The sequence below is a fragment of the Sceloporus occidentalis genome, unplaced genomic scaffold (genome assembly GCF_023333645.1).
Source record: "Sceloporus occidentalis isolate IW3139 unplaced genomic scaffold, rSceOcc1.0.p SCAF_21, whole genome shotgun sequence".
Lineage (NCBI taxonomy): Eukaryota > Metazoa > Chordata > Lepidosauria > Squamata > Phrynosomatidae > Sceloporus > Sceloporus occidentalis.
The window spans coordinates 12952363-12975891 of NW_028317001.1; the positions used below are offsets into that span (position 1 = coordinate 12952363).

General features: G+C 42.4%; 1 protein-coding gene across 1 annotated transcript; it reads right to left on the reverse strand.

Annotated features, from left to right (window-relative positions):
• Nucleotides 1-2247: 2247 nt before the first annotated feature.
• Nucleotides 2248-19309, reverse strand: LOC149301628 (uncharacterized). Its single transcript, XM_089484130.1, has 3 exons — nucleotides 19284-19309; nucleotides 17815-17919; nucleotides 2248-6953 (listed from the first exon to the last, which is right to left on the reverse strand). The coding sequence occupies exons 2-3, from the start codon at nucleotides 17870-17872 to the stop codon at nucleotides 4057-4059; spliced, it is 2955 nt and encodes a 984-aa protein (XP_089340256.1). The 5' UTR covers nucleotides 17873-17919; nucleotides 19284-19309; the 3' UTR covers nucleotides 2248-4056.
• Between the last annotated feature and the right edge of the window lie 4220 nt (nucleotides 19310-23529).

Genomic DNA, 23529 nt, shown 5'->3' on the forward strand with positions numbered 1-23529 from the left:
CCAGGGATGGTGGGAGGGACAGGGATTCCAGCCAATGGCAGCCCTCAGAGTGTCCTCAGGAGGCAATCATGTGGAAAATACATGTCATAAAAACATCACAAACTATAAAAATTCCAATTACAGTAATTGCAGGGCAGTTATGCTGTTATGATCGGAAGTAAACATATACACAGTTAGAATTATATATACATGCTGAGGTTGACCAGAATGTGAGATGTGTATACATGCCCAAGTGCATCCATGTCCATGCATGGATACCCACATATTTCTCCATGCATTTGCTTAGGTTTAAATTGTACGCAAGTAGAAGAGTACATATAAATGTGTGTGTGTGTGTGTGTGTGTATATATATATATATATATATATATATATGATCCAACATGTATGTGTACATGTGCTTGCATCTCTCTCTCTCTCTCTCTCTCTCTCTCTCTCTCTATATATATATATATATATATATATTACATGTGTATAGACATGCAGACTTTCAGACAGATATCTATGGGTATGTATAGATGTATCTATGGGTGTTGTATGCAACATCTATAGACTTGAAACTATCTATCTATCTATCTATCTATCTATCTATCTATCTATCTGTAGGCCCATAAAGGTATAAGTCTGAGTGCTCTTAGATAGAGATGCCTCCACATATATACATATATGCACACATGCATCTGTTGTTGTCCATTGTTCTGGTCCGTTGTTCCAGGTGATGCTGGAGAAGAGGCCCTGCCTCCAGCGGAACCAGAGGCTGCAGGCGATGAGGAGAGGGACTCCTTGCCCAATGCATGGCTCACCCGGAGGCCCAGCACCAGGAAGGCCAGTCCCCCCACCTTCACAAAGGCCCCATTCCCACTCCCTCATTTGCCCTGGACAGAACTGGGCAGATCCAGGTGCCCCCATATCGAATCTCCCCAGAAACAAGTTCCTACTAAACTTTACCTCAATCGGGGTAATCTACCCCATGAACTTGACCCGATCATGACTGGGTTCATATTTGCCGGCAGCAGGGAAGAGCCAGTTGTTTTCAAAAAGAAAGGGTCAATAGTCTGCTTTCAGAAAAACCGTGCTAAAGCGGATTTGCCCTGGATCTCTTGCACAAGCCCCTGATCAAGTTGTGTTAAAATTGGGGCAAGTGTGAACTTCCAACTTTTAAACCGGTTTGGGAAGTGGGGTAAAACATAGTCTGAATGGCCCTTACATGTAAGGGTGAAGGGAGCAAGAAACAACAAGCAAAGTCTAAACACTTCCTTTGACCATTGCAGCGTTGGAGCGTGTCGCCACCCTCAAACTGTCAATGGCTCCACTGCAGAAAGGCCAGGAGCAGCACAGAAGGTGGCTATACAACTCGGTGTGTGGTGCTCCCCACAACAATGATGTGAGTCTTCCTTTTTTATGTTCAAAAATGTTTATTACACTGAGATATTCCCATGATAGTATTTAAATTACCAAATATCGACCAAATATTAACTATTAATTTAATAGAATGTTATCACCTTTTCTTCAAATGTTTTAAGACAACTCCATTCCATTTCCAAATCTTCTTTTGATTTCCCTCTTAGTAAGGCAGATACTACATCCATATTTCTAGCTTCATATTTCTTAATCAACCAATCTTCGATAGAAGGATTAATTGTACATTTCCAAACTTGAGCAAATAAGATCCTTGCACATGAGACCATATATAAAACAATTATATTGTATTTTACTGACTTTATGTTGTGTGTCATGTTTAGTAAAAATAAATTTGGTTCAAAGGGAATATTTATATCCAGAATGTTTTGGATGGTTCCTTGAATCCTTTGCCAGAATCCTTTAGCTTTAATGCATGTCCACCAATATGAAAGAAGCTTCCCTCGGGTTCCCCGCATTTCCAGCACTTAGTATTGCCAGTTTTGTATATCTGGTGGGTTTTTGGGGGGTTAGATACCACCTGTATAACATTTTGATATAATTTTCTTTATAAGTTTTGGCACAGAGTGAATTTATTTGTTCCTTTCCATGATTTTTCCCATTCCTCTATAGTTATAGTTTTATTTGTATCACGTGCCCATCTTACCATGCTGTGTTTAATTTCATCTTCTAGATCTCTTTCTTTTAATAGTTTATAATACTTGGAAATGTGTTTACCTATTTTTTCCATCATGATTTTATCTATTTCGACAACTATGTACCCCCTAAATTGGGACCCAGGAAAATATCAGTTCTCATGTATGCAGATGATACTATTTTATTTTCACAAACACAGCAAGGTTTAAGGACATTGTTGAAGGCTTTCAGTCAATTAGCTACACAAGACAAGCTGAAAATCAATCACAAGAAAACAAAAATATTAGCTTTTGATAATAGGCATATAAAACATACATGGTGAATTGATGGGCGACTTATAGAACAAGTGAAGTCCTTCAAATATTTAGGACTAAATTTTTCCTCAACTGGATCTTGGAGTTGTCATTTTGAAAATACAAAAACAGTTGCTATTAATACAGCCAACTCTCTATTAAGATTCTACTGGAACAGAAGTGGTAAACAGTTCCCTCCGGCCATTAAAATCTTTGAGGCTAAAGTTATAGCTCAGTTGCGTTATGGGGCTGAAATTTGGGGGACTAACATAAAATCTAACTCGGAAACAGTCCAAAATAATTACTTGCGAGCAATTTTAGGTCTTCCCAAAGGAACCGAGACCGCTATCCTTCGGTTGGAAGGTGGTCTCCGTACTGTTAAGGCTATAACTCAGGTTCAAGCCATTAAATACTGGCTCAAACTTACTAATTGGATAGGACTAGCCCTTGTATTGATTGCTTTCAAAGAAATGTTGAAATTTGAAAACAAAACACTTAGATCTTGGAATCAAGAAATCCTGCAACTTATTGATTTGTATGGGTTCTCAAAGGACTCTTTGTGCTCTTTAAATTATGATAAAGCTGTAAAATATATGAAGTCCCATATTTTGAAACACGACTTTCAGTTAGATTGCACTTCTGTTGGCCTATCAAAATGTGCTCCTTGGTATACCAAACTCCCCTCCCAAATAAGTTATCCACAACATCTAATATAACTAATTTCAAACAGAGATATGCCTTCACAGCCTTACATTGTCAATCAATGATCACAGCTGTGGTGCAAAGGCATTATCAAAGGACCATCTGGGAAGAAAGAGTCTGTCAATGTGGCTCCAACTCAGTTGAAGATCTAAGTCATTACATATTAGAGTGCCCAATTTATAAAGATATAAGAAATGCTTTATACAAAGACAATGTAAACGTATCAAACAACTCTGACTCATATCTGATCACTCTCTTATTAGGGGATACTGAAACAAGCATTTCTGAAAAAGTAGCCTGTTATGCCTTTAAAGCTTCAGTGTTAAGGAGGAAGTTCTATAAAGACGATGGTTGCGTCACAGGATAGTTTTGAAGCCCAACTATTCTTGAATATCCTCAGTTCTGTAAACCAATGTTATAGAGCTTTATTGTATCTGGCCCCTTATGCCTCTTTAGACCCATCTTACATGTTGCTGTTGTTGTTTTCAAAAGACAATTTTAACCCTGCAATGCAATGTACATTATACAATGTAGTTGTTGCTTATATTTTGTATGTTTTTATATGAACAACTTTTTTTGTAATGGTATATGCTATCCAAAAATAAACTTATCTATCTATCTATCTATCTATCTATCTATCTATCTATCATCTATCTATCTAATTTATGCACAAGAAATTTGCCCGTATAAACATAATTCTGTACAGGTTTTCCTTGTACCTTTCTCATTTGATCAATTTGAATATTAAGTCCCGATTAATTTAGTCCAATTAATGATACCTGCTCTTCTTCATTTTCAAACATAAGTAGCAATTTATACATTTTACCTATCAAATGACTACCATCAGTGCATAAAAACTTTAAAATTATGACACACACACACACACCGGTACTGTCAGCTCTTCATATCCTCTCTCTTCCCCTTATCTGATAATATGTCAGCCATTATAGTTTAAACCCTTCATGTTCTAATCTTTTCCCAGAAAAGCTCTTTTGGCATTTCATACATTTATAAGGTTTTCCCCATGTGGCTTCTTTGATGTGAACACAGCCTATCATTCAGACTGTAGCTCTTCCCACATTCCATGCATTTATATGGTTTCTCCCCTGTGTGGGTTCTTTGATGTAAACGTAATTTTCCACATTCAATGAAACTCTTCCCACATTCTACACATTTATATGGTTTCTCCCCTGTGTGGGTTTTTTGATGTTTATGTAGATCTCCATTCTGACTGAAGCTCTTCCCGCATTCCATACATTTATATGGTTTCTCCCCTGTGTGGGTTTTTTGATGTTTATGTAGATCTCCATTCTGACTGAAGCTCTTCCCGCATTCCATACATTTATATGGTTTCTCCCCTGTGTGGATTCTTTGATGTAAACGTAATTTTCCACTTTCAATAAAACTCTTCCCGCATTCCATACATTTATATGGTTTCTCCCCTGTGTGGGTTCTTTGATGTAAACGTAATTTTCCACTTTCAATAAAACTCTTCCCGCATTCCATACATTTATATGGTTTCTCCCCTGTGTGGGTTCTTTGATGTTTACATAGAGTTCCTCTGTCGCTGAAGCTCTTCCCACATTCCATGCATTTATATGGTTTCTCCCCTGTGTGGGTTCTTTGATGTAAACGTAATTTTCCACTTTCAATAAAACTCTTCCCACATTCCATGCATTTATATGGTTTCTCCCCTGTGTGGGTTCTTTGATGTAGATGTAGATGTCCTCTCTGACTAAAGCTCTTCCCACATTCCATGCATTTATATGGTTTCTCACCTGTGTGGGTTCTTTGATGTAAACGTAATTTTCCACATTCAATGAAACTCTTCCCACATTCTACACATTTATATGGTTTCTCCCCTGTGTGGGTTTTTTGATGTTTATGTAGATCTCCATTCTGACTGAAGCTCTTCCCGCATTCCATACATTTATATGGTTTCTCACCTGTGTGGATTCTTTGATGTTTATGTAGATTTCCACTAACACTGAAGCTCTTCCCGCATTCCATACATTTATATGGTTTCTCACCTGTGTGGGTTCTTTGATGTTTACATAGAGTTCCTCTGTCGCTGAAGCTCTTCCCACATTCCATGCATTTATATGGTTTCTCCCCTGTGTGGGTTCTTTGATGTAGATGTAGATTTCCACTCTCACTGAAGCTCTTCCCACATTCCATGCATTGATATGGTTTCTCTCCTGTGTGGGATCTTTGATGTGAACGTAGACTCCCACTCTGACTGAAGCTCTTCCCACATTCCATGCATTTATATGGTTTCTCCCCTGTGTGGGTTCTTTGATGTAAACGTAATTTTCCACTTTCAATAAAACTCTTCCCACATTCCATGCATTTATATGGTTTCTTCCCTGTGTGGGTTCTTTGATGTAGATGTAGATGTCCTCTCTGACTAAAGCTCTTCCCACATTCCATGCATTTATATGGTTTCTCACCTGTGTGGGTTCTTTGATGTAAACGTAGAGTTCCACTGTCACTGAAGCTCTTCCCACATTCCATGCATTTATATGGTTTCTCCCCGGTGTGAATTCTTTGATGTAAACGTAGAGTTCCCCTGTCACTGAAGCTCTTCCCACATTCCATGCATTTATATGGTTTCTCCCCTGTGTGAGTTTTTTGATGTTTATGTAGATGTCCACTCTGACTGAAGCTCTTCCCACATTCTACACATTTATATGGTTTCTCCCCTGTGTGGGTTCTTTGATGTTTACATAGAGTTCCACTGTTGCTGAAACTCTTTCCACATTCCATGCATTTATATGATTTCTCCCCTGTGTGGGTCTTCTGATGGGAATGTAGACTATCACTCCGACTGAAGCTCTTCCCACATTCTACACATTTATATGGTTTCTCCCCTGTGTGGGTTCTTTGATGTAAACGTAATTTTCCACTTTCAATAAAACTCTTCCCACATTCTACACATTTATATGGTTTCTCCCCGGTGTGAATTCTTTGATGTAAACGTAGAGTTCCACTGTCACTGAAGCTCTTCCCACATTCCATGCATTTATATGGTTTCTCCCCTGTGTGGGTTCTTTGATGTAAATGTAGATGTCCACTCTGACTGAAGCTCTTCCCACATTCCATGCATTTATATGGTTTGACCCCTGTGTGGGTTCTTTGATGATTACGTAGAGTTCCACTGTCACTGAAGCTCTTCCCACATTCTACACATTTATATGGTTTCTCCCCTGTGTGAGTTTTTTTATGTTTACATAGAGTTCCACTGTTGCTGAAACTCTTTCCACATTCCATGCATTTATATGATTTCTCCCCTGTGTGGGTCTTCTGATGGGAACGTAGACTATCACTCCGATTGAAGCTCTTCCCACATTCTACACATTTATATGGTTTCTCCCCTGTGTGGGTTCTTTGATGTTTACATAGACTTCCACTGTCACTGAAGCTCTTCTTACTTTCCATGCATTTGTATGGTTTCTCCACTGTGTGGGTCCTTTGATGTGAACGTAGACTATCACTCCGATTGAAGCTTTTCCCACATTCCATGCATTTGTATGGTCTCTCTCCTGTGTGGGTCCTTTGATGTGAACGTAGGTTTTCACTCTGATTGAAGCTCTTTCCACATTCCATGCATTTGTATGGTCTCTCTCCCATGGGAACGCTGAAGTGTGTGTTTAATTGTGATTTGCATTTGCACATTCTCCCACAGGCAAGACATTCATCTTGGTCTGAATATAAAGTCAGTTGTTCAGGAAATTCGGCACCCTGAGAGGCAGAGGAGTTGTTCTTCTCGTTTTGCCTTTGTTTCCCCCTTTTTCTTTTCAGTTCCTTTTCATTTCCAAACTCCTCTTTTTCCATGAAAGGCTCCATAATTTTCATTGATGTCGCAGGTGGCTCCTCATAGTTCTCTCTCTGCTGCTCATTACCTGCTTCAGGAAAAGGAGAACTAATTAGGAGCCAAGCACAGAATCAATCTGAATTACTTTCTTTATTTTATCATCTCCCCATTCTTTTTTTAAATAATCTTTATTGAATATTTACAGAATAAAAAAGGGGTACAATTCTCTATACTTTATACATTCCATATTCCATTCTATTAACCCCCTCACCCCCCTTTCCTTTCTTCTATCTATTTTTGAGTGCTGCTTCTATTTTAGCTATGCGACCCACATTCCTCAAAAAGTATGTTTCCCTTCACCTTTATCTCACCTTCCTCCATTCCTCTCTGGCTTATATACTAAGAATGTACACCTTTCCGTATCTCTACAGCTTACAACACAGAATCGGTATAGCCTTCCTCCTTCTCTTACTCTTACCCATATTTGATTTTCCTCTTCTGATATTTCTTCTTTTAGTTTCATAGTAATTGTATCCATCTCAGTTACTTTACTTCCAACCAATTTTCAATTTTAGGTACTTCTCTGTTTCTCCAATATTTAGCTATTGTAATTCTGACGGTGGTTATTAAATATAAAAGTGGTTTTAACTTTTGTCTTAGAGTCTTATTTTCTACTATGTTTAATAAACACATTTCCGGTATAAGGGGGAAGTTCATTTGTATTATTGTCCTGATTCTCTTAGGTACTTCAATCCAGAATTTCTTTATCATAGGACATGTCCACCACATATGAAAGAGACTTCTCACACTTTGATCGCACCCCCAGCGATTTCCTTTACCATCTTTGTATATCTTTGCCAATCTATTTGGAGTTCTATACCACCTATACATCATTTTAAAAAAGTTTTCTTTTATATCTGAGCATAATGTGAATTTTAAATCTTGTCCTCAGGCTCTTTTCCATGCATCAAATTGTATACTTTTCACATTCTATGGTACAGTGGGTGCAAAATATACAATACAAATTTTATATTTTGCACCCACTGCACCATACAATGTTTTATTTGTTCATGTTCTAGTTCCAGTTTTAGTATTAATTTATAATTTTTTTCTATTTTCTTCCTCCCTTTATCTAATAATATCAAATCCATTTCCGTCTTCTTTTGTATTAATCCGAATTGCTTTACATCTGCTTTATATCTTTCTGTTAATTGATAGTATAAATACCAATTTATATTATATCCTTCTCTAATCATTTCCTCTCTTGATTTCATTATTAATTTCCCTTCCGATATCTTTAAAAGATCTTTATATCTCAAACAATCTTTCCCTTCTATTCTGCCTTTCTTTAATATTGCTTCGTGTGGGGAGGTCCAATCTGGCAATGCTCTATATATTTTTTCCTTATATTTCATCCATACTTTCCATAACGTTTTCCTTAGTATATGTTCTTTAAACTCTTTATTTAATTCTACCTTACCCCACCACATATATGCATGCCACCCATATCTTAAAATGAATCCCTTTAAATTTAATAATTGTTCATCTTTTAAATCAATCCAATTGATAATCCATTCCAGACAACATGCATGAAAATATAATTTCAAATTCGGCATTCCTAATCCCCCTCTTTCTTTGTCATCCATTAATGTTGTCCACTTAATCCTTGCCTTCCTTCTGGCCCACATGAATCTCTTTAAATCCCTTTCCCATGTTGTAAAGATTCCATCATTGTAAATTATTGGCAAATTTTGAAATAAGAATAAGATTTTGGGTAGGATGGACATCTTAATTAATGCTATTTTCCCTAATAATGATAGTTGCAATTTGTCCCATTTTTCCAAATTTTTCTTTATTTCCTGCCAACCCTTTTTATAATTGCTATCAAATAAATCACTATTTTTCTTAGTAATATTTCACTTTTTTTGTATCCTAATTCCTATTTTCCCCTGAAGTGTTTCTTGTTTCTTTTTTGTCACATTGCACGTAATTCTAGCCGATTTTTCTTTATTTATTTTTAATCCCGCCTGATCTCCAAATTCATTTAATATTTTAAAAACTTTAGGTATATTTTCTATAGGGTCCTCTACCACCAGTACCACATCATCTGCGTACGCCCTTACTTTTATCTCCCTACCTTTAATTTCGTTCCTCGTATTGATTTTTCTTCTCTAATTTTATTACAGAGTATCTCCAAACATGTTATGAATAGTAAAGGTGATACTGGGCATCCCTGTCTTGTTCCTTTATTTATTATACATTATTTTGTTCTAATTCCATTAACTATAATTCGGGCCGATTGAGCCTTATATAATTCTTCTATCCATTTTGTGATGTTGTTTCCTAAGTCTACTTTTTTTTAATACTTTTAACATAAAATCCCAATCCAAATTATCAAAATCTTTCTCTGCATCTAGGAATAACAGTGCTACTTCTTTGCTTGGGTTTTTGTCATAATATTCAATTAGATCAATTATGATGCTTGTATTTTGTTTAATTTGTCTACCTGGTAAAATACCACACTGGTCTTCTTTTATCCAATCTTTTAAGATTATTTTAATTCTTTCTGCTAGAATGGTCGTAAATATTTTATAATCCGTGTTCAGTAGCGAAATAGGCCTATAATTTTGTGGGCAATCCAATTCTTTTCCTTCCTTAGGTATTAAAGTTATATTCACCTCTTTCCATGAGTTGGGAATACCTTCTGTTAATATTTTATTAAACACTTTTTCAAGGGGTTCTAATAATTCACTTTCAAAGATTTTGTAGAAATATAATGTATATCCATCTGGACCAGGAGCTTTACCTTTCCTCCCTTTCCTGATTGCTTCTCTTATTTCATCCTTCGTGATTGTTTGATTCAATTTCTCTTTGATTTCTTTTTCCATGTCGATTCTTTCTATTTTCTCTATATATTCTTCTAAATTTTCCTGTTTTCTTTTGCTCCCATCTTCTTTCCTATATAAATTTTGGTAGTATCTATGAAATATTTCCCTGATTTTGAATTGTTCCGTTATTACCTTTTGATTTTCTCTTAATGCCATGATTTGTCTTTCTTCTCTCATTTTTTAAACTTTATATGCAAAAAATTTCCCTGCCTTAGTTCCATATTCAAACTGTCTTTGTTGTGTAAATTTCATTTTTTTAACAATTTCATCTGTCATTTTTATATTGAGTTGATGGGTGTTCTATTTGTTCTTTTTGCTTTCTTTGTATTTTTTTCCAAAATTGTTTTTATCCCATTTTGTTCCTTTTTCTTTTCCCCCCGCTTTTTTCTTTATCAAATGGCCCCTTATTACTGCCTTAGCTGCATCCCAAACAATTTTCATATTAGTGTCTTTTTCCAGATTTTCCTTAAAGTAAAATTTTATTTGTTCCCTAATTTCTTTTTCTGTCCTTTTTTCTTTTGTTTTTCTTGTTTTTAATAATCTTTATTAAGTTTTACATAATCACTATATACAAATAAATTTTCCATAATTAACAATTCATCTAATCTCCATCTATAATCACTTCCTTTTCTCAATAACTCCAAATAGACTTGGTTATGATCCAAATTTTTATTTACTTTTATCTTTGTTTCTTTAATATTCCCTGCCAATCTCCCCATTCTGATTTACTTCTGTTTAGAATATGAGACTCTTCTTTCCTGCAAATATTTTTTTAAAATTGTATTTTTATTGACATTCAGTCCAACATAAATAACCACATACCAACATCAGACATGTCCAGCGAGACAGAAAACTTACATGTCCTTTTTTTTGGTAAAATACACATAACAAAAAGGTTTGAGTTCCTTCGACCGGGGATCACTTTTCCATCTCTCTTATGAATTTATTGCTTTACTTTAATATCTTTTACAGTTGGCCCTTCTTATACATGGATTTTTTATACATGGATTCAAGCATCCACGGCTTGAAAATAATCAAAATATAAGTATAATTTTCAAATGTCAAACCTTGATTTTCCATTTTTTATAAGGGACACCATTTTGCTATGTCATTGTATTTAATGGGACTTTTGGCTCCCGTCACCACCGCCACCGGGCCTTTCCCGCAAGGAGGGCAAGCCTTGAAGGCCCCCAGCACTGCCACCCGGCCTCCTCACTGCTACCTCTTGGCCTCTAACACCGGTATCCGGTCCTTCTGTGGTGGCGGAGGTGGCGAGAAGGCTGGGTGACGGTGCTGGATGCCTTGAAGACCTCTGGCACTTCTGCTCGTCCTCCTCACGCCACCGCCATGCGAAAGGCCCAGTGGCGGTGGTGTTGGGGGGCAAGAGGCATCTAACACTGCCATCAAGCCCTTCTGCGAGGGCGGCAAGGAGGCTGAGGCTTGGCCTCCAGCACTGCCACTGCTTTTCCCGCTGTGGCAGTGGTGAGGAGGGAGCGCAGAAGGGGCTTCAAGGCTTCCAGCACCAGCACTTGGCCTTTCCCATGGCAAAAGGTAAGTAAGGAGTGTAGTGGAGTCTCCTTCCTTGGAGGTCTTTAAGCAGAGGCTAGATGGCCATCTGTTGGGGATGCTTTGATTTGGATTTCCTGCATGGCAGGGGGTTGGACTGGATGGCCCTTGTGGTCTCTTCCAACTCTATGATTCTATGATTCTAAGCAGGGAGGGAAGGGAAGAGAGGGACTTTTGTTTCCAATGGCGGTGTGTGTGCATGGGCGCCATCATTGGGAACAATGGCCTGGTTTGCCATGCTCAAATCCGCGTATCAGGAGGGCGCACTGTATTCTTCTGTTTCCTCCTCATCCAACGTGTCCTTTTTTTATTTTTATAAATTTTATTTAGAATAAAGTATAACAACATAAAGAGAAAAGAAGAGTTAGAAACCATATAGCAACCTATAGGAAATAAAAAATAAAACAACAACAACAAAAAACAAACAAACATATAACTCCACTACATATTAGTTCTACACACCAACACTTTAACACAGAGGCATCTATTTACATAAGACCATAGATATCATCGTTGTCCTTCTAGTTCTTCTTCGTTTTGGCACAGCGTAAATTTGTTAGTTCCTTTCCACGATTTTCCCAATTCTTCTATAGTAATGGCCTTTTTGGTATCCTGTGCCCATCTTATCATACCATGTTTAATGGTTTCATTTCCAAGGTCTCTCTCTTTTAATAACTTATAATATTTTGCTATACATTTCCCTTGTTGATCCATCACTATTTTATCAATCTGGTTTTTTTCTATGGTCAAGCCAATTGTTTCATTATCTATCTTAAAGCGACTTTTCAGTTGGTTATATAGAAACCAATCTTGCATCTCTCCTTTGCTATGGATTTCTTCCATTTCCTTCACAACATATTTCCCTTCGGATGTTATGTTTATTAAATCTCCATCTCTGAACCACTGTCGATCTTGACATTTTGTTCTTCTATAGTATGCTTTTCCTGTATGGATACCCAAGCGGGAATGTGATTATAAAACGGTTGCTTCACTTTGTACCAAACTTTTAATAGGGATCTTCTTACTAGGTGGTGGTTAGAAATAGGATTACCTTTAGGTTTTATATACCACAGATATGTATGAATAACAAATTTAAATCAGAGCATTCCTTTAGTTTTCATATGTTTGATCTCACAGTATAAAAGGGACTAGATTGAGTTGTAGTTGGAAAAACCATTTGTGTGTCTGGAACATCTGAATCAGTTTTAATATTGTTATTACTTGCTGTAGTTAGACAAACATTACTATTATTAGTACTTTTGTCAATTGATATTTCTTCAATAATTTCAAGGGTTGGGTGGATACAGCTCACATTTGACCTTACCAGGCCTTTTGTTTTGGATGCTACTTTTTTAAAGGTCCTATTAGTATGTAATAAGCCATTCTCAAAGTTATCCAAATATCTCATTTCAGTCCAAGTTAATGGGTTTATCTCTGCTGTAATTGTCTTTCTATTATCTCTCTTCTCACAGATTTCAAAGGGAGGCTCTTTTATTGAGCACACATTTAAAAGATATTGCTTTAGTTTTTCCAGTCTAGTTATTATTTCTGTTTGTGTAATCTGGGATAGACCTGAAAATGATTCAATTAGCTCCTCTTCCTCTTTGGTAATTGCAAGACTTGAAAGGTGAGATGATTCAATAGCATTAAAAGGTATACTATCTTTCTCGTTGTTAGATTTATTTGAATCACGTTTTCCAGATTGAGTCTTAGTTTGGTCTTTTATATTCCGGGTTTTGTTTGGAAGAATAGTAGATACAGTCGGTATATGTACTATCAATGGCTGAGGAGGAGCTGTGTTCGTAAAGTATCTGGAAACAAAAATACTTTCCCTTAAAAGTAAAGTTTTACATTTGCATATTAGGGTGACAAATTTAATTTCACTAAATGTGATCAGGGCACGTGCACGACAATTATTGAAATACAAAAAGGTAACCTGTAGGATATTATTGACAGTAATTTGATTTGGGTATATTTTTTCCAAGACTGTTAGTAAATGGGGTTTGCGTCTAGCCTGTGATAGTATACCAAAGGGTTTAGGGAAAATTGACAAAACAATTTTGTACTGACTAAGGATATACTGATGTTCCTTCTTTCCTTTTAAGTTTGTATTTTTTGTTGCATAAGATAGTTTATTTATAGGATGTTTTATAGGTGCTAGATCCATTTCTACTAGTTGGTCTGTTGAAAGGCTTGAGATGTTATTTTGTGCTGGCCAAATGGCCATAATAAAGTTATTATTATAAATCAGAGCATTCCAAGTTTAGCACGTTTACGTCCCTCAAACTAATCCGTTCTTCTAGCCAATGAAGGCTTGCAGCGTAGGAATATAACTTAAAGTTTGTTAAGATACATCCCCCCTTTAGTTTGTCCTCTGTTTTTCCTCCTTCAACGTGTCCTTTTGTCCAATTGTGGCATTTCATAAATGTTTGTTAACCATTGCTTTCTATTTGGAATTGTCTCTGTTTTCGACTTTTGTGGACTAAATGTTCTAGAACATTCTGTTAGTAAACAGAAAACAAACTTTCCGTGTTCCTTCCCCACATTTCCCTCTCCATCCCTAATAGAAATGTCTATTGAGTAAATAATAATTCTATCTTTAACTCCGTTCTTAAAACTATACAGCACTTTTTAAATAAAGGTTAATAATAACTTTATGAATTTCTGTCCAGTATTTTTTTTGTTTCTGGGGGAATTCCACCAAAAACGGAACTAGGAACCTGGGACAGAATGAGAACATTTCCAACAATTACGCTTGGAGTTTTTGCAGATATAGGAAAATTTTTGGGATGGGGTGAGTTCCACTTATATAATGATGATGATGATGATGATGATGATGATAATAATTTAATTTATATGTATCCCGCCTCTCCCTTTGGAGCTGAAGTACAAAATTACAATTAGTTAAAATACATTCTCATAATAAAAAGAAAAACGTTAAGAAACATCAAAAAACATAACGCTAACCTATATATTATGAATGCTCTTTCCTGCTCTCTTACGGTCAATTCCCTTTCTCTAACGCCAACCTGGGACTGAGAGGGGCCAGAGGGAGAAGGCCATGGGGCAGAGAGGAAGGAGTCTTGGGGGTGCCCTCTTTCTTTCTTTGTTTCTTTCTCTCTTGGGGGTCAGTTCCCTTTCTCTAAGGCCAACCTGGGACTGAGAGGGACCAGAATGAGAGGTCCATGGGGCAGAGAGGAAGGGGTCCCCCTCTTTTTTTCTCTCACTCTTGGGGTCAGTTCCCTTTTTCTAAGGCCAACCTTGGACTGAGAGGGACCAGAGGCAGAAGGCCATGGGGCAGAGAGAAAGGTGTCTTGGGGGTCCCCTTTTTCTCTCTCTTGGGAGTCAGTTCCCTTTGTATAAGGCCAACTTGGGACTGAGAGGGGCCAGAGAGAGAAGGCCATGGGGCAGAGAGGAAGGGGTCTTGGGGGTCCCCTATCTCTCTCTCTCTCTCTCTCTCTCTATCTATCTATCTCTTGGGAGTCAGTTTCCTTTCAGTAAGGCCAACACAGGACTGAGAGGGGCCAGAGGGAGAAGGCCATGGGGCAGAGAGGAAGGGGTCTTGGGAGTCCCCTCTTTCTCTCTCTTTTGGGGGTCAATTCCCTTTCTCTAAGGCCAGCCTGGGACTGAGAGGGGCCAGAGGGAGAAGGCCATGGGGCAGAGAGGAAGGGGTCTTGGGGGTCCCCTCCTTCTTTCTCTCTTGGGGGTCAGTTCCCTTTCTCTAAGGCCAACCTGAGACTGAGAGGGGCCAGAGGAAGAAGGCCATGGGGCAGAGAGGAAGGGGTCTTGGGGGTCCCCATCTTTCTTTCTCTCTCTCTTGTGGTCAGTTCCCTTTCTCTAAGGACAACCTGGGCATGAGAGGGGCCAGAGGGAGAAGGCCATGGGGCAGAGAGGAAGAGGTCTTGGGGGTCCCCTTCTTTCTTTCTCTCTCTTGTGGTCAGTTCCCTTTCTCTAAGGATAACCTGGGACTGAGAGGGACCAGAGGGAGAAGGCCATGCGGCAGAGAGGAAGGGGTCCCCCTCTTTCTTTCTCTCTCTTGGGGTCAGTTCCCTTTCTCTAAGGCCAAACTGGGCCTGAGAGGGGCCAGAGGGAGAAGGCCATGGGGCAGAGAGGAAGGGGTCCCCCTCTTTCTTTCTCTCACTCTTGGGGACAGTTCCCTTTCTCTAAGTCAAACCTGGGCGTGAGAGGGGCCAGAGGGAGAAGGCCATGGGGCAGAGAGGAAGGGATCTTGGGGATCCCCCTCTTTCTTTCTCTATCTCTTGGGGTCAGTTCACTTTCTCTAAGGCCAACCTGGGCCTGAGAGGGGCCAGAGGGAGAAGGCCATGGGGCAGAGAGGAAGGGGTCTTGGGGTTTCCCCTCTTTCTTTTTCTCTCTTGGGGTCAGTTCCCTTTCTCTAAGGCCAGCCTGAGCCTGAGAGGGGCCAGAAGGAGAAGGCCATGGGGCAGAGAGGAAGGGGTCCCCTTCTTTCTTTCTTTCTCTCTCTTAGGGTCGGTTCCCTTTCTCTAAGGCCAACCTGGGACTAAGAGGGGCCAGAGGTAGAAGGCCATGGGGCAGAGAGGAAGGGGTCTTGGGGGTGCCCTCTTTCTTTGTTTCTTTCTCTCTTGGGGGTCAGTTCCCTTTCTCTAAGGCCAACCTGGGACTGAGAGGGGCCAGAATGAGAGGTCCATGGGGCAGAGAGGAAGGGGTCCCCCTCTTTTTTTCTCTCACTCTTGGGGTCAGTTCCCTTTTTCTAAGGCCAACCTTGGACTGAGAGGGACCAGAGGCAGAAGGCCATGGGGCAGAGAGAAAGGTGTCTTGGGGGTCCCCTTTTTCTCTCTCTTGGGAGTCAATTCCCTTTGTATGAGGCCAACCTGGGACTGAGAGGGGCCAGAGAGAGAAGGCCATGGGGCAGAGAGGAAGGGGTCTTGGGGGTCCCCTATCTCTCTCTCTCTCTCTCTCTATCTCTTGGGAGTCAGTTTCCTTTCAGTAAGGCCAACACGGGACTGAGAGGGGCCAGAGAGAGAAGGCCATGGGGCAGAGAGGAAGGGGTCTTGGGAGTCCCCTCTTTCTCTCTCTTTTGGGGGTCAATTTCCTTTCTCTAAGGCCAGCCTGGGACTGAGAGGGGCCAGAGGGAGAAGGCCATGGGGCAGAGAGGAAGGGGTCTTAGGGTCCCCCTCTTTCTTTCTCTCTATCTTGGGGTCAGTTCCCTATATCCAAGGCTAACCTGGGACTGAGAGGGGCCAGAGGGAGAAGGCAATAGAAGAGAGGAAGGGGTATTGGGGGTCACCTTGTTCTCTGTCTTGGGAGTCAGTTCCCTTTCTATGAGGCCAACCGGGGCCTGAGAGGACCAGAGGGAGAAGGCCATAGCACAGAGAATAAGGGGTCTTGGGGGTCCCTCTTTTTCTTTCTCTCTCTCTTGGGGGTCAGTTCCCTTTCTCTAAGGCCACCCTGGGACTGAGAGGGGCCAGAGGGAGAAGGCCATGGGGCAGTGAATCACAGAATCATAGAGGTGGAAGAGACCACAAGGGTCATCCCGTCCAAGCCCCTGCCATGCAGGAAATCTCTATCAAAGCATATCCAACAGATGGCCATCCAACCTCTGTTTATAGACCTCTAAAAAGGTGACTCCACCATAATTTCCGAGGATGGAATGTATTCCACTGTCAGACAGCCCTTACTGTCAGGAAGTTCCTCCTAATGTTGAGATGGAATCTTTCATCCATTGCTCCATTGGGTCCTAGTCTCTGGAGGAGCAGAAAACAAGTTTGCTCCCTCCTCAACATGACATCCCTTCAAATATTTAAACAGGGCTTTCATATCACCTCTTAACCTTCTTTTCTCCATGCTAAACATCCCCAGCTCCCTAAGTTGTTCCTCATAGGGCTTCATGGTTTCCAGACCCTTCACATTTTAGTTACCCGCCTTTGGACTCATGGCTCCAGTTTCTCCACATCCTTTTTGAATTGTGCTGCCCAGAACTGGAAACAATATTCCAGGTGGGACATGACCAAAGCAGAATATAGTGGCACTATTACTTCCCTTGATCTAGACACTGTACTTCTACTGATGCAACCTAAAATTGTATTGGCCTTGTTAGCTGCCGCATCACACGGTTGACTCATGTTCAACCTGTGGTCTACTTTGACTCCTTGATCCTTTTCACACGTATAAGTTTATCGTTCAGCCAGTTGTCCCCCATAATCCTATATCTGTGCATTTCATTTTTCTGCCCTAAGTGGAGTACCTTACATTTCTCCCTGTTGAAGTTCATTTTGTTAGCTGTGGCCCAACTTTCTAGTCTGTTCAGGTCATTTTGAATCTTGATCCTGTCCTCTGGAGTATTAGCTACTACTCCTAATTTGGTATCTTCTGCAAATTTGATGCGTATGCCTCCAATTCTGTCCTCCTAGTCATTGATAAACGTGTTGAATTGCCCTGGGCCCAAGACACAGCCCCACTGGACACCCCACTGGTCACTTCTCTCCAGGATAAAAAGAACTCTCTTGGGTTCTCAGTTACCTTTCTCTGGGGACTGTTCTTCCTCCATCTTCCCTGGGAGCTCCTTCTCCTTCGCCATTCTCTGATGTCCGAATGCGCAGCTCCTCTTCCTTTCTTTGGGATTTCCTATGGGGAGGAAGAAGGGAAGGGGGCAGGTCAGGCTCTGCTTCCCCAAAAGTCCCTCCAGAGAGGAGAAGGGGCCCCAGGGCCCAGATGGGACCCTCAAAGGGGGCTGGAAAAGGCCCCCCTCCTTCCTGCTGGACCATGGGACCCAGTGGGACCCCTCCTGTCTCAGCCCTCTTCTGACCCGTATCTATTTGGGGGTGCAGGAGTTTCCCCTTCCCAAAGAACCCCCTTGACCCACTGGGTGCCAAGCAGCCCCTTCCCTGCCCCCCATGAACCAGGGGGAGCCAAAGCGTGTCCAGGGGCATCTGCCCATGGAAGAGGGGGCTTTCCTAGAGACTCTGGGAGGCTGCAGTTTTGGGGGCCCTTAGGACTTTCCAGCCCAGTTCCCTGAACTCTGATACTAGAGGTCTCTTTTGGGGAATCCTCAGACCCTCCAAGAAGGTCCAGATCCCAGGATCCAGGAGGAAGGAGCACTAAGACATCCCCCTGTCTCTGCACCAAGCTCCAGGGATTCTGGGGGATGCAGTCCAAGAGGAAGGGGTCCTGAGAGGAGGAGCAATGCCTTCTCTTCAGGGATGATGGCCACACCCAGAATCCCCTCTTTAGAGCTATTCTGACCAGGGGATTCTGGGGGATGCAGTCCGAGAAGAAGGAGACCTGGGTGGAAGAGCAATGCCTCCTCTTCAGGGATGAAGGCAACACCCAGAATCCCCTCTTTAGAGCCATTCTGACCAGGGAATGATGGGGGATGCAGTCCAAGAGGAAGGAGTCCTGAGTGGATGAGTAATGCATCCTCTTCAGGAATGAATGCAACACCCAGAATCCCCTCTTTAGAGCCATTCTGACCAGGGGATTCTAGGGGATGCGGTCCAAGAGGACCTCTTCCTTCCTTTGGGACCTTCATAGTCTGCTGTCCATATTCAGCCCCCTTTGAACGTCCAAGGTCTCTTTCTGGGAAGGGTCGCCTATCCATCATCCCCCCAAAGGCCCAGAAGAGGGAGGAGGGAGGCAGGGCCCACTCGCTCTCCCTTCTGCCTCACTCAGATCCTGGCCCTCTCTCCCTATTCAGCCCCTTCCCTCCCTCCCTCTCCCCAGATCCCACTTTCCAAGGCAAGGTCCCTCTGGTTCTGGTTCTGGAGGGCCAGCTGCTCTTCTTCCTTCCAAAGGCTGCCTTTGTCTGCAAACCAGGAAAGGAGAAGGGAAGCCCAGGGTGAAAGGGAGGCGGCAGCTGTATCGTTATCATTGCTATTACCCTCCATACTCAGCCCCTGTCCTTCCCCCAAATGTCGGAGGTCTTTTTATGGGCATGATCTCCTATCCCATCATCCCCAAAGGCCCAAAAGAAGAGGGAAAGGCCCACTTACCTCCACCTCCTCCTCCTCCTCCTCCTCCTTGGACAAACGGAAGCAGAGCCCCTTCCCTCCCACTTCCGCCAGGCAACGATTTCGGCACAAAGGAGGAGGAAAGGGGCGGGGCCAGAGCCCTAAAGAGGCCTCACTTCCGCCCGGCCCTAAAATGGCGTCCAGCCATAGAGAGGACTCTCAGAAGACTCTGAGGGAAAGGCGCCCGCAAAAGCCCCTCCCAGAAATTGGGCTCCAAAACCAGATTAGAGAGAGAGAGAGATGATTTAGAAAGATCTCTATCTACATTTAGGTTTATAAAAGTACTTACACACACACACACAAAGTCTGCCCCTATACAGTACTTTATACATTTTATTCTATGCTTAGTCTATATATATATGAATGTAAACACAAACTCTGCCTCTGTGCTGTATATACTTTATTCTCGAATCATAGACTCATAGAGTTGGAAGAGGCCCCAAGAAGGGCCCTGATCCAGCCCAACCCTTTTATTCTGCCATGCAGGAACTCTCCATCAAAGCAGCCCCATTGACAGATGAACATCCAGCCTCCGCTTAAAGACAGCCTCCAAAGAAGGAGACTCCATTACACTCCAAGGCAATGTCTTCCACTGTGGAACAGCCCTTACTCTCAGGAAGTTCCTCCTAGAGTTTCAGAGGGACTCTCTTTTCCTGGAGCTTGCCATCCACCAACACATGAGCCGGACCTTGACATTTGCACCCGGATCTCTGGAAGGTCTCTCCGCTCATCATTATGTTGGTGGTCACCTTCACTGCCCACTTGTTGTGGCCAGACTTCTCTGGGGCCATGGCGGTCCATGTGGGGGGCTCTGTTGCCACTGACAGCAACCCAGGGTTCTAGAGCCACTAGGAGCCAGCCTGGAGCCACGGCCCATGAGGATGACCAGAGGAAAGACCAGCTGTAAAGGCCACTTGGAGAGCCAGTCCTCTGGGGATGGAGGCGGGCAGGCTGCCAAATGGAAGACCATCTCTTGAGCTCCAAGGGGCCACTTTTTGGCCACAATACAAAGGCAGGAGGGGGGAATGGTCACTGTGCCCAGAAGACCCAGGGACCACATTGGGTAGCTTGAGGGGAAGGAAGAGGAGGGGGAGTGGCCTTGGACCTTGGCCTAACAGATGACTTTATGTATTCCTGCACGGCAGACGAAGTGGATGGACTGGATGGCCCTTGGGGTTCCCTTCCATCTCTAGGACTCTATGTACTGCTGTATGGCAGAAGAAGGGGATGGACTGGATGGCCCTTGGGGTTCCCTTCCATCTCTAGGACTCTATGTACTGCTGTATGGCAGAAGAAGGGGGTGGACTGGATGGCCCTTGGGGTTCCCTTCCATCTCTAGGACTCTATGTACTGCTGTATGGCAGAAGAAGGGGATGGACTGGATGGCCCTTGTGGCTCCCTTCCATCTCTAGGACTCTATGTATTCCTGCATGGCAGAAGAAAGGGATTGACTGGATCACCCTTGGGGTTCCCTTCCATCTCTAGAACTCCATGTATTCCTGTACGGTAGAAGAAGGAGATGGACTGGATGGCCCTTGGGGATCCCTTCCATCTCTAGGACTCTATGTATTCCTGCATGGCAGAAGAAGGGGACGGACTGGATGGCCCTTAGGGATCCCTTCCATCTCTAGGACTCTGTGTATTCCTGCATGGCAGAAGAAGGGGCTGGACTGGATGGCCCTTGGGGATCCCTTCTATCTCTAGGACTCTATGTATTCCTGCATGGCAGAAGAAGGGGATGGACTGGATGGCCCTTGGGGTTCCCTTCCATCTCTAGGACTCTTATGTATTCTTGCATGGCAGAAGAAGGGGAGGGACTGGATGGTCCTTGGGGGTGTCTTCCATCTCTATGTATTCCTGCATGGCAGAAGAAGGGGCTGGACTAGATGGCCCTTGGGGATCCCTTCCATCTCTAGGACTACGTATTCCTGCATGGCAGAAGGACTGGATGGCCCTTGTGGCTCCCTTCCATCTCTAGGACTCTCTGTATTCCTGCATGGCAGAAGAAGGGGCTGGACTGGATGGCCCTTGGGGATCCCTTCCATCTCTAGGACTCTATGCATTCCTGTATGGCAGAAGAAGGGGATGGACTGGATGGCCTTTGGGGTTCCCTTCCATCTCTAGGACTCTGTGTATTCCTGCATGGCAGAAGGAGGGGCTGGACTGGATGGCCTTTGGGGGTCTCTTCCATCTCTAGGACTCTATGTACTGCTGTATGGCAGAAGAGGGGCTGGACTGGATGGCCCTTGGGGTTCCCTTCCATCTCTAGGACTCTATGTATTCTTGCATGGCAGAAGAAGGGGCTGGACTGGATGGCCCTTGGGGTTCCCTTCCATCTCTAGGACTCTATGTATTCTTGCATGGCAGAAGAAGGGGCTGGACTGGATGGCCCTTGGGGGTCTCTTCCATCTCTAGGACTCTATGTACTGCTGTATGGCAGAAGAGGGGCTGGATTGGATGGCCTTTGGGGTTCCCTTCCATCTCTAGGACTCTATGTATTCCTGTATGGCAGAAGAGGGGCTGGACTGGATGGCCCTTGGGGTTCCCTTCCATCTCTAGGACTCTATGTATTCCTGTATGGCAGAAGAAGGGGATGGACTGGATGGCCTTTGGGGTACCCTTCCATCTCTAGGACCCTGTGTATTCCTGCATGGCAGAAGAAGGGGCTGGACTGGATGGCCCTTGGGGTTCCTTTCCATCTCTAGGACCCTGTGTATTCCTGCATGGCAGAAGAAGGGGAAGGACTGGATGGCCCTTGGGGTTAACTTCCATCTCTAGGACTCTATCTATTCCTGCATGGTAGAAGAAGGGGATGGACTGGATGGCCTTTGGGGTTCACTTCCATCTCTAGGACTGTATGTATTCCTGCATGGCAGAAGAAGGGGAAGGACTGGGTGGCCCTTGGGGATCCCTTCTATCTCTAGGACTCTTTTGTATTCCTCCAGGGGAGAAGAATGGATGTCCCTTGGGGATCACTTCCAAATTATCTACAGGCAAGCTTTTGCATTATTATTGTAATTATTCGCCCTTTCTCCAAACTGGGACACGGCGGCTTACAAGATTAAAACAATACAGTTAAAAGCACAGAAAAGTGCTACATCAAAAACAGAATTAAATTATTACAATATTAAAACAGATTGCATATCAAGAATAAAATACAGTTAAAAAGATAATCGTGTTTAAAATGTGGTCAAAAAAGTACAACACCCAGCCCACCGCTTTAACTGCTATGGCTCGATGCTATGGAATCCTGGGATTTGTAGTTTGTTGTGGCACCAGAGCTCTCTGAGAGAAAAGGGGAAATGTCTCACAGAACTACAGAATTCCATAGCATTGAGCCATGGCCATTAGAGTGGTGTCAAACTGCATTAATTCTGCAGTGCGGATACAGCCTTTGACTAGTAAGCAGCGAAGGGCATAGAGGTGAAAGAGAAAACATTGCCCTGAGGATGTATTTTTGACATGGTACGTCTTTTATATCATTTTTAAATAGTTATCCAGATTATTTACCTTCATAGTTTCTGATGACCAAACCAAAGTAGGCTTCTTCATTTATCTCTTGGTTGGTAGCCCTGGACAGTGGGATTTCTTTATATTTAAACATGGGGTCAAGAATGGCAACCAGGTGCTGGACAAGAAAACCCTTGGATCAGGCCTAGGAGGAAAGTTATTCTTGACTTTAATGTCCATCATGTTCGTATGTCACATGCAGCTATTGTTTACATTGGCCAAGGACTCCATCTTGAGCCAAAGATCTTGGCCAAAGATTGGTCATTTGAACTGTGAATTTTCCTGCTGATGACCAAGCAAACCACTCTTCGTTTTGCTCATTTCTGCCTTTTGGGGTAGCTTTGGAACTATTTTCTGTTCATCTTTATTACGGTCATAGATCGGCACACATTTGGAACTATGGGAAAGTACAGACAGATTGCTGCCATGGTGGACATGATCCATGTCAAAATACTAATTTCCCAGAAAGCAAAATTTGGAAACTATGAGATGCCTAACACTACAAGGGCCACCCGGCCCAACACTCTGCCATGGAGGAATACATAATTGAAGCGCTCCAGATAGATGGCCATTGAGCCTCTGTTTGATAACGTCCAAAGAAGGAGACTCCACCACTCTCCACTGCTGAATAACTTTTACTATCAGGAAACTCTTCCTAATGTTTAGCAATATCTCTTGCTATTGTTGCAGAAAGCAGTCCTGAGAAGACCAACGGTGT

Excerpts from the sequence above, each read along its gene's own strand:
- LOC149301628 (XM_089484130.1), bottom strand. The coding sequence starts at position 17,872 with ATGGCGAAGGAGAAGGAGCTCCCAGGGAAGATGGAGGAAGAACAGTCC. Across the intron at positions 6,954-17,814 it reads AGAACAGTCCCCAGAGAAAG|CAGGTAATGAGCAGCAGAGA; the intron begins GTAACTGAGAAC and ends CTTTTCCTGAAG.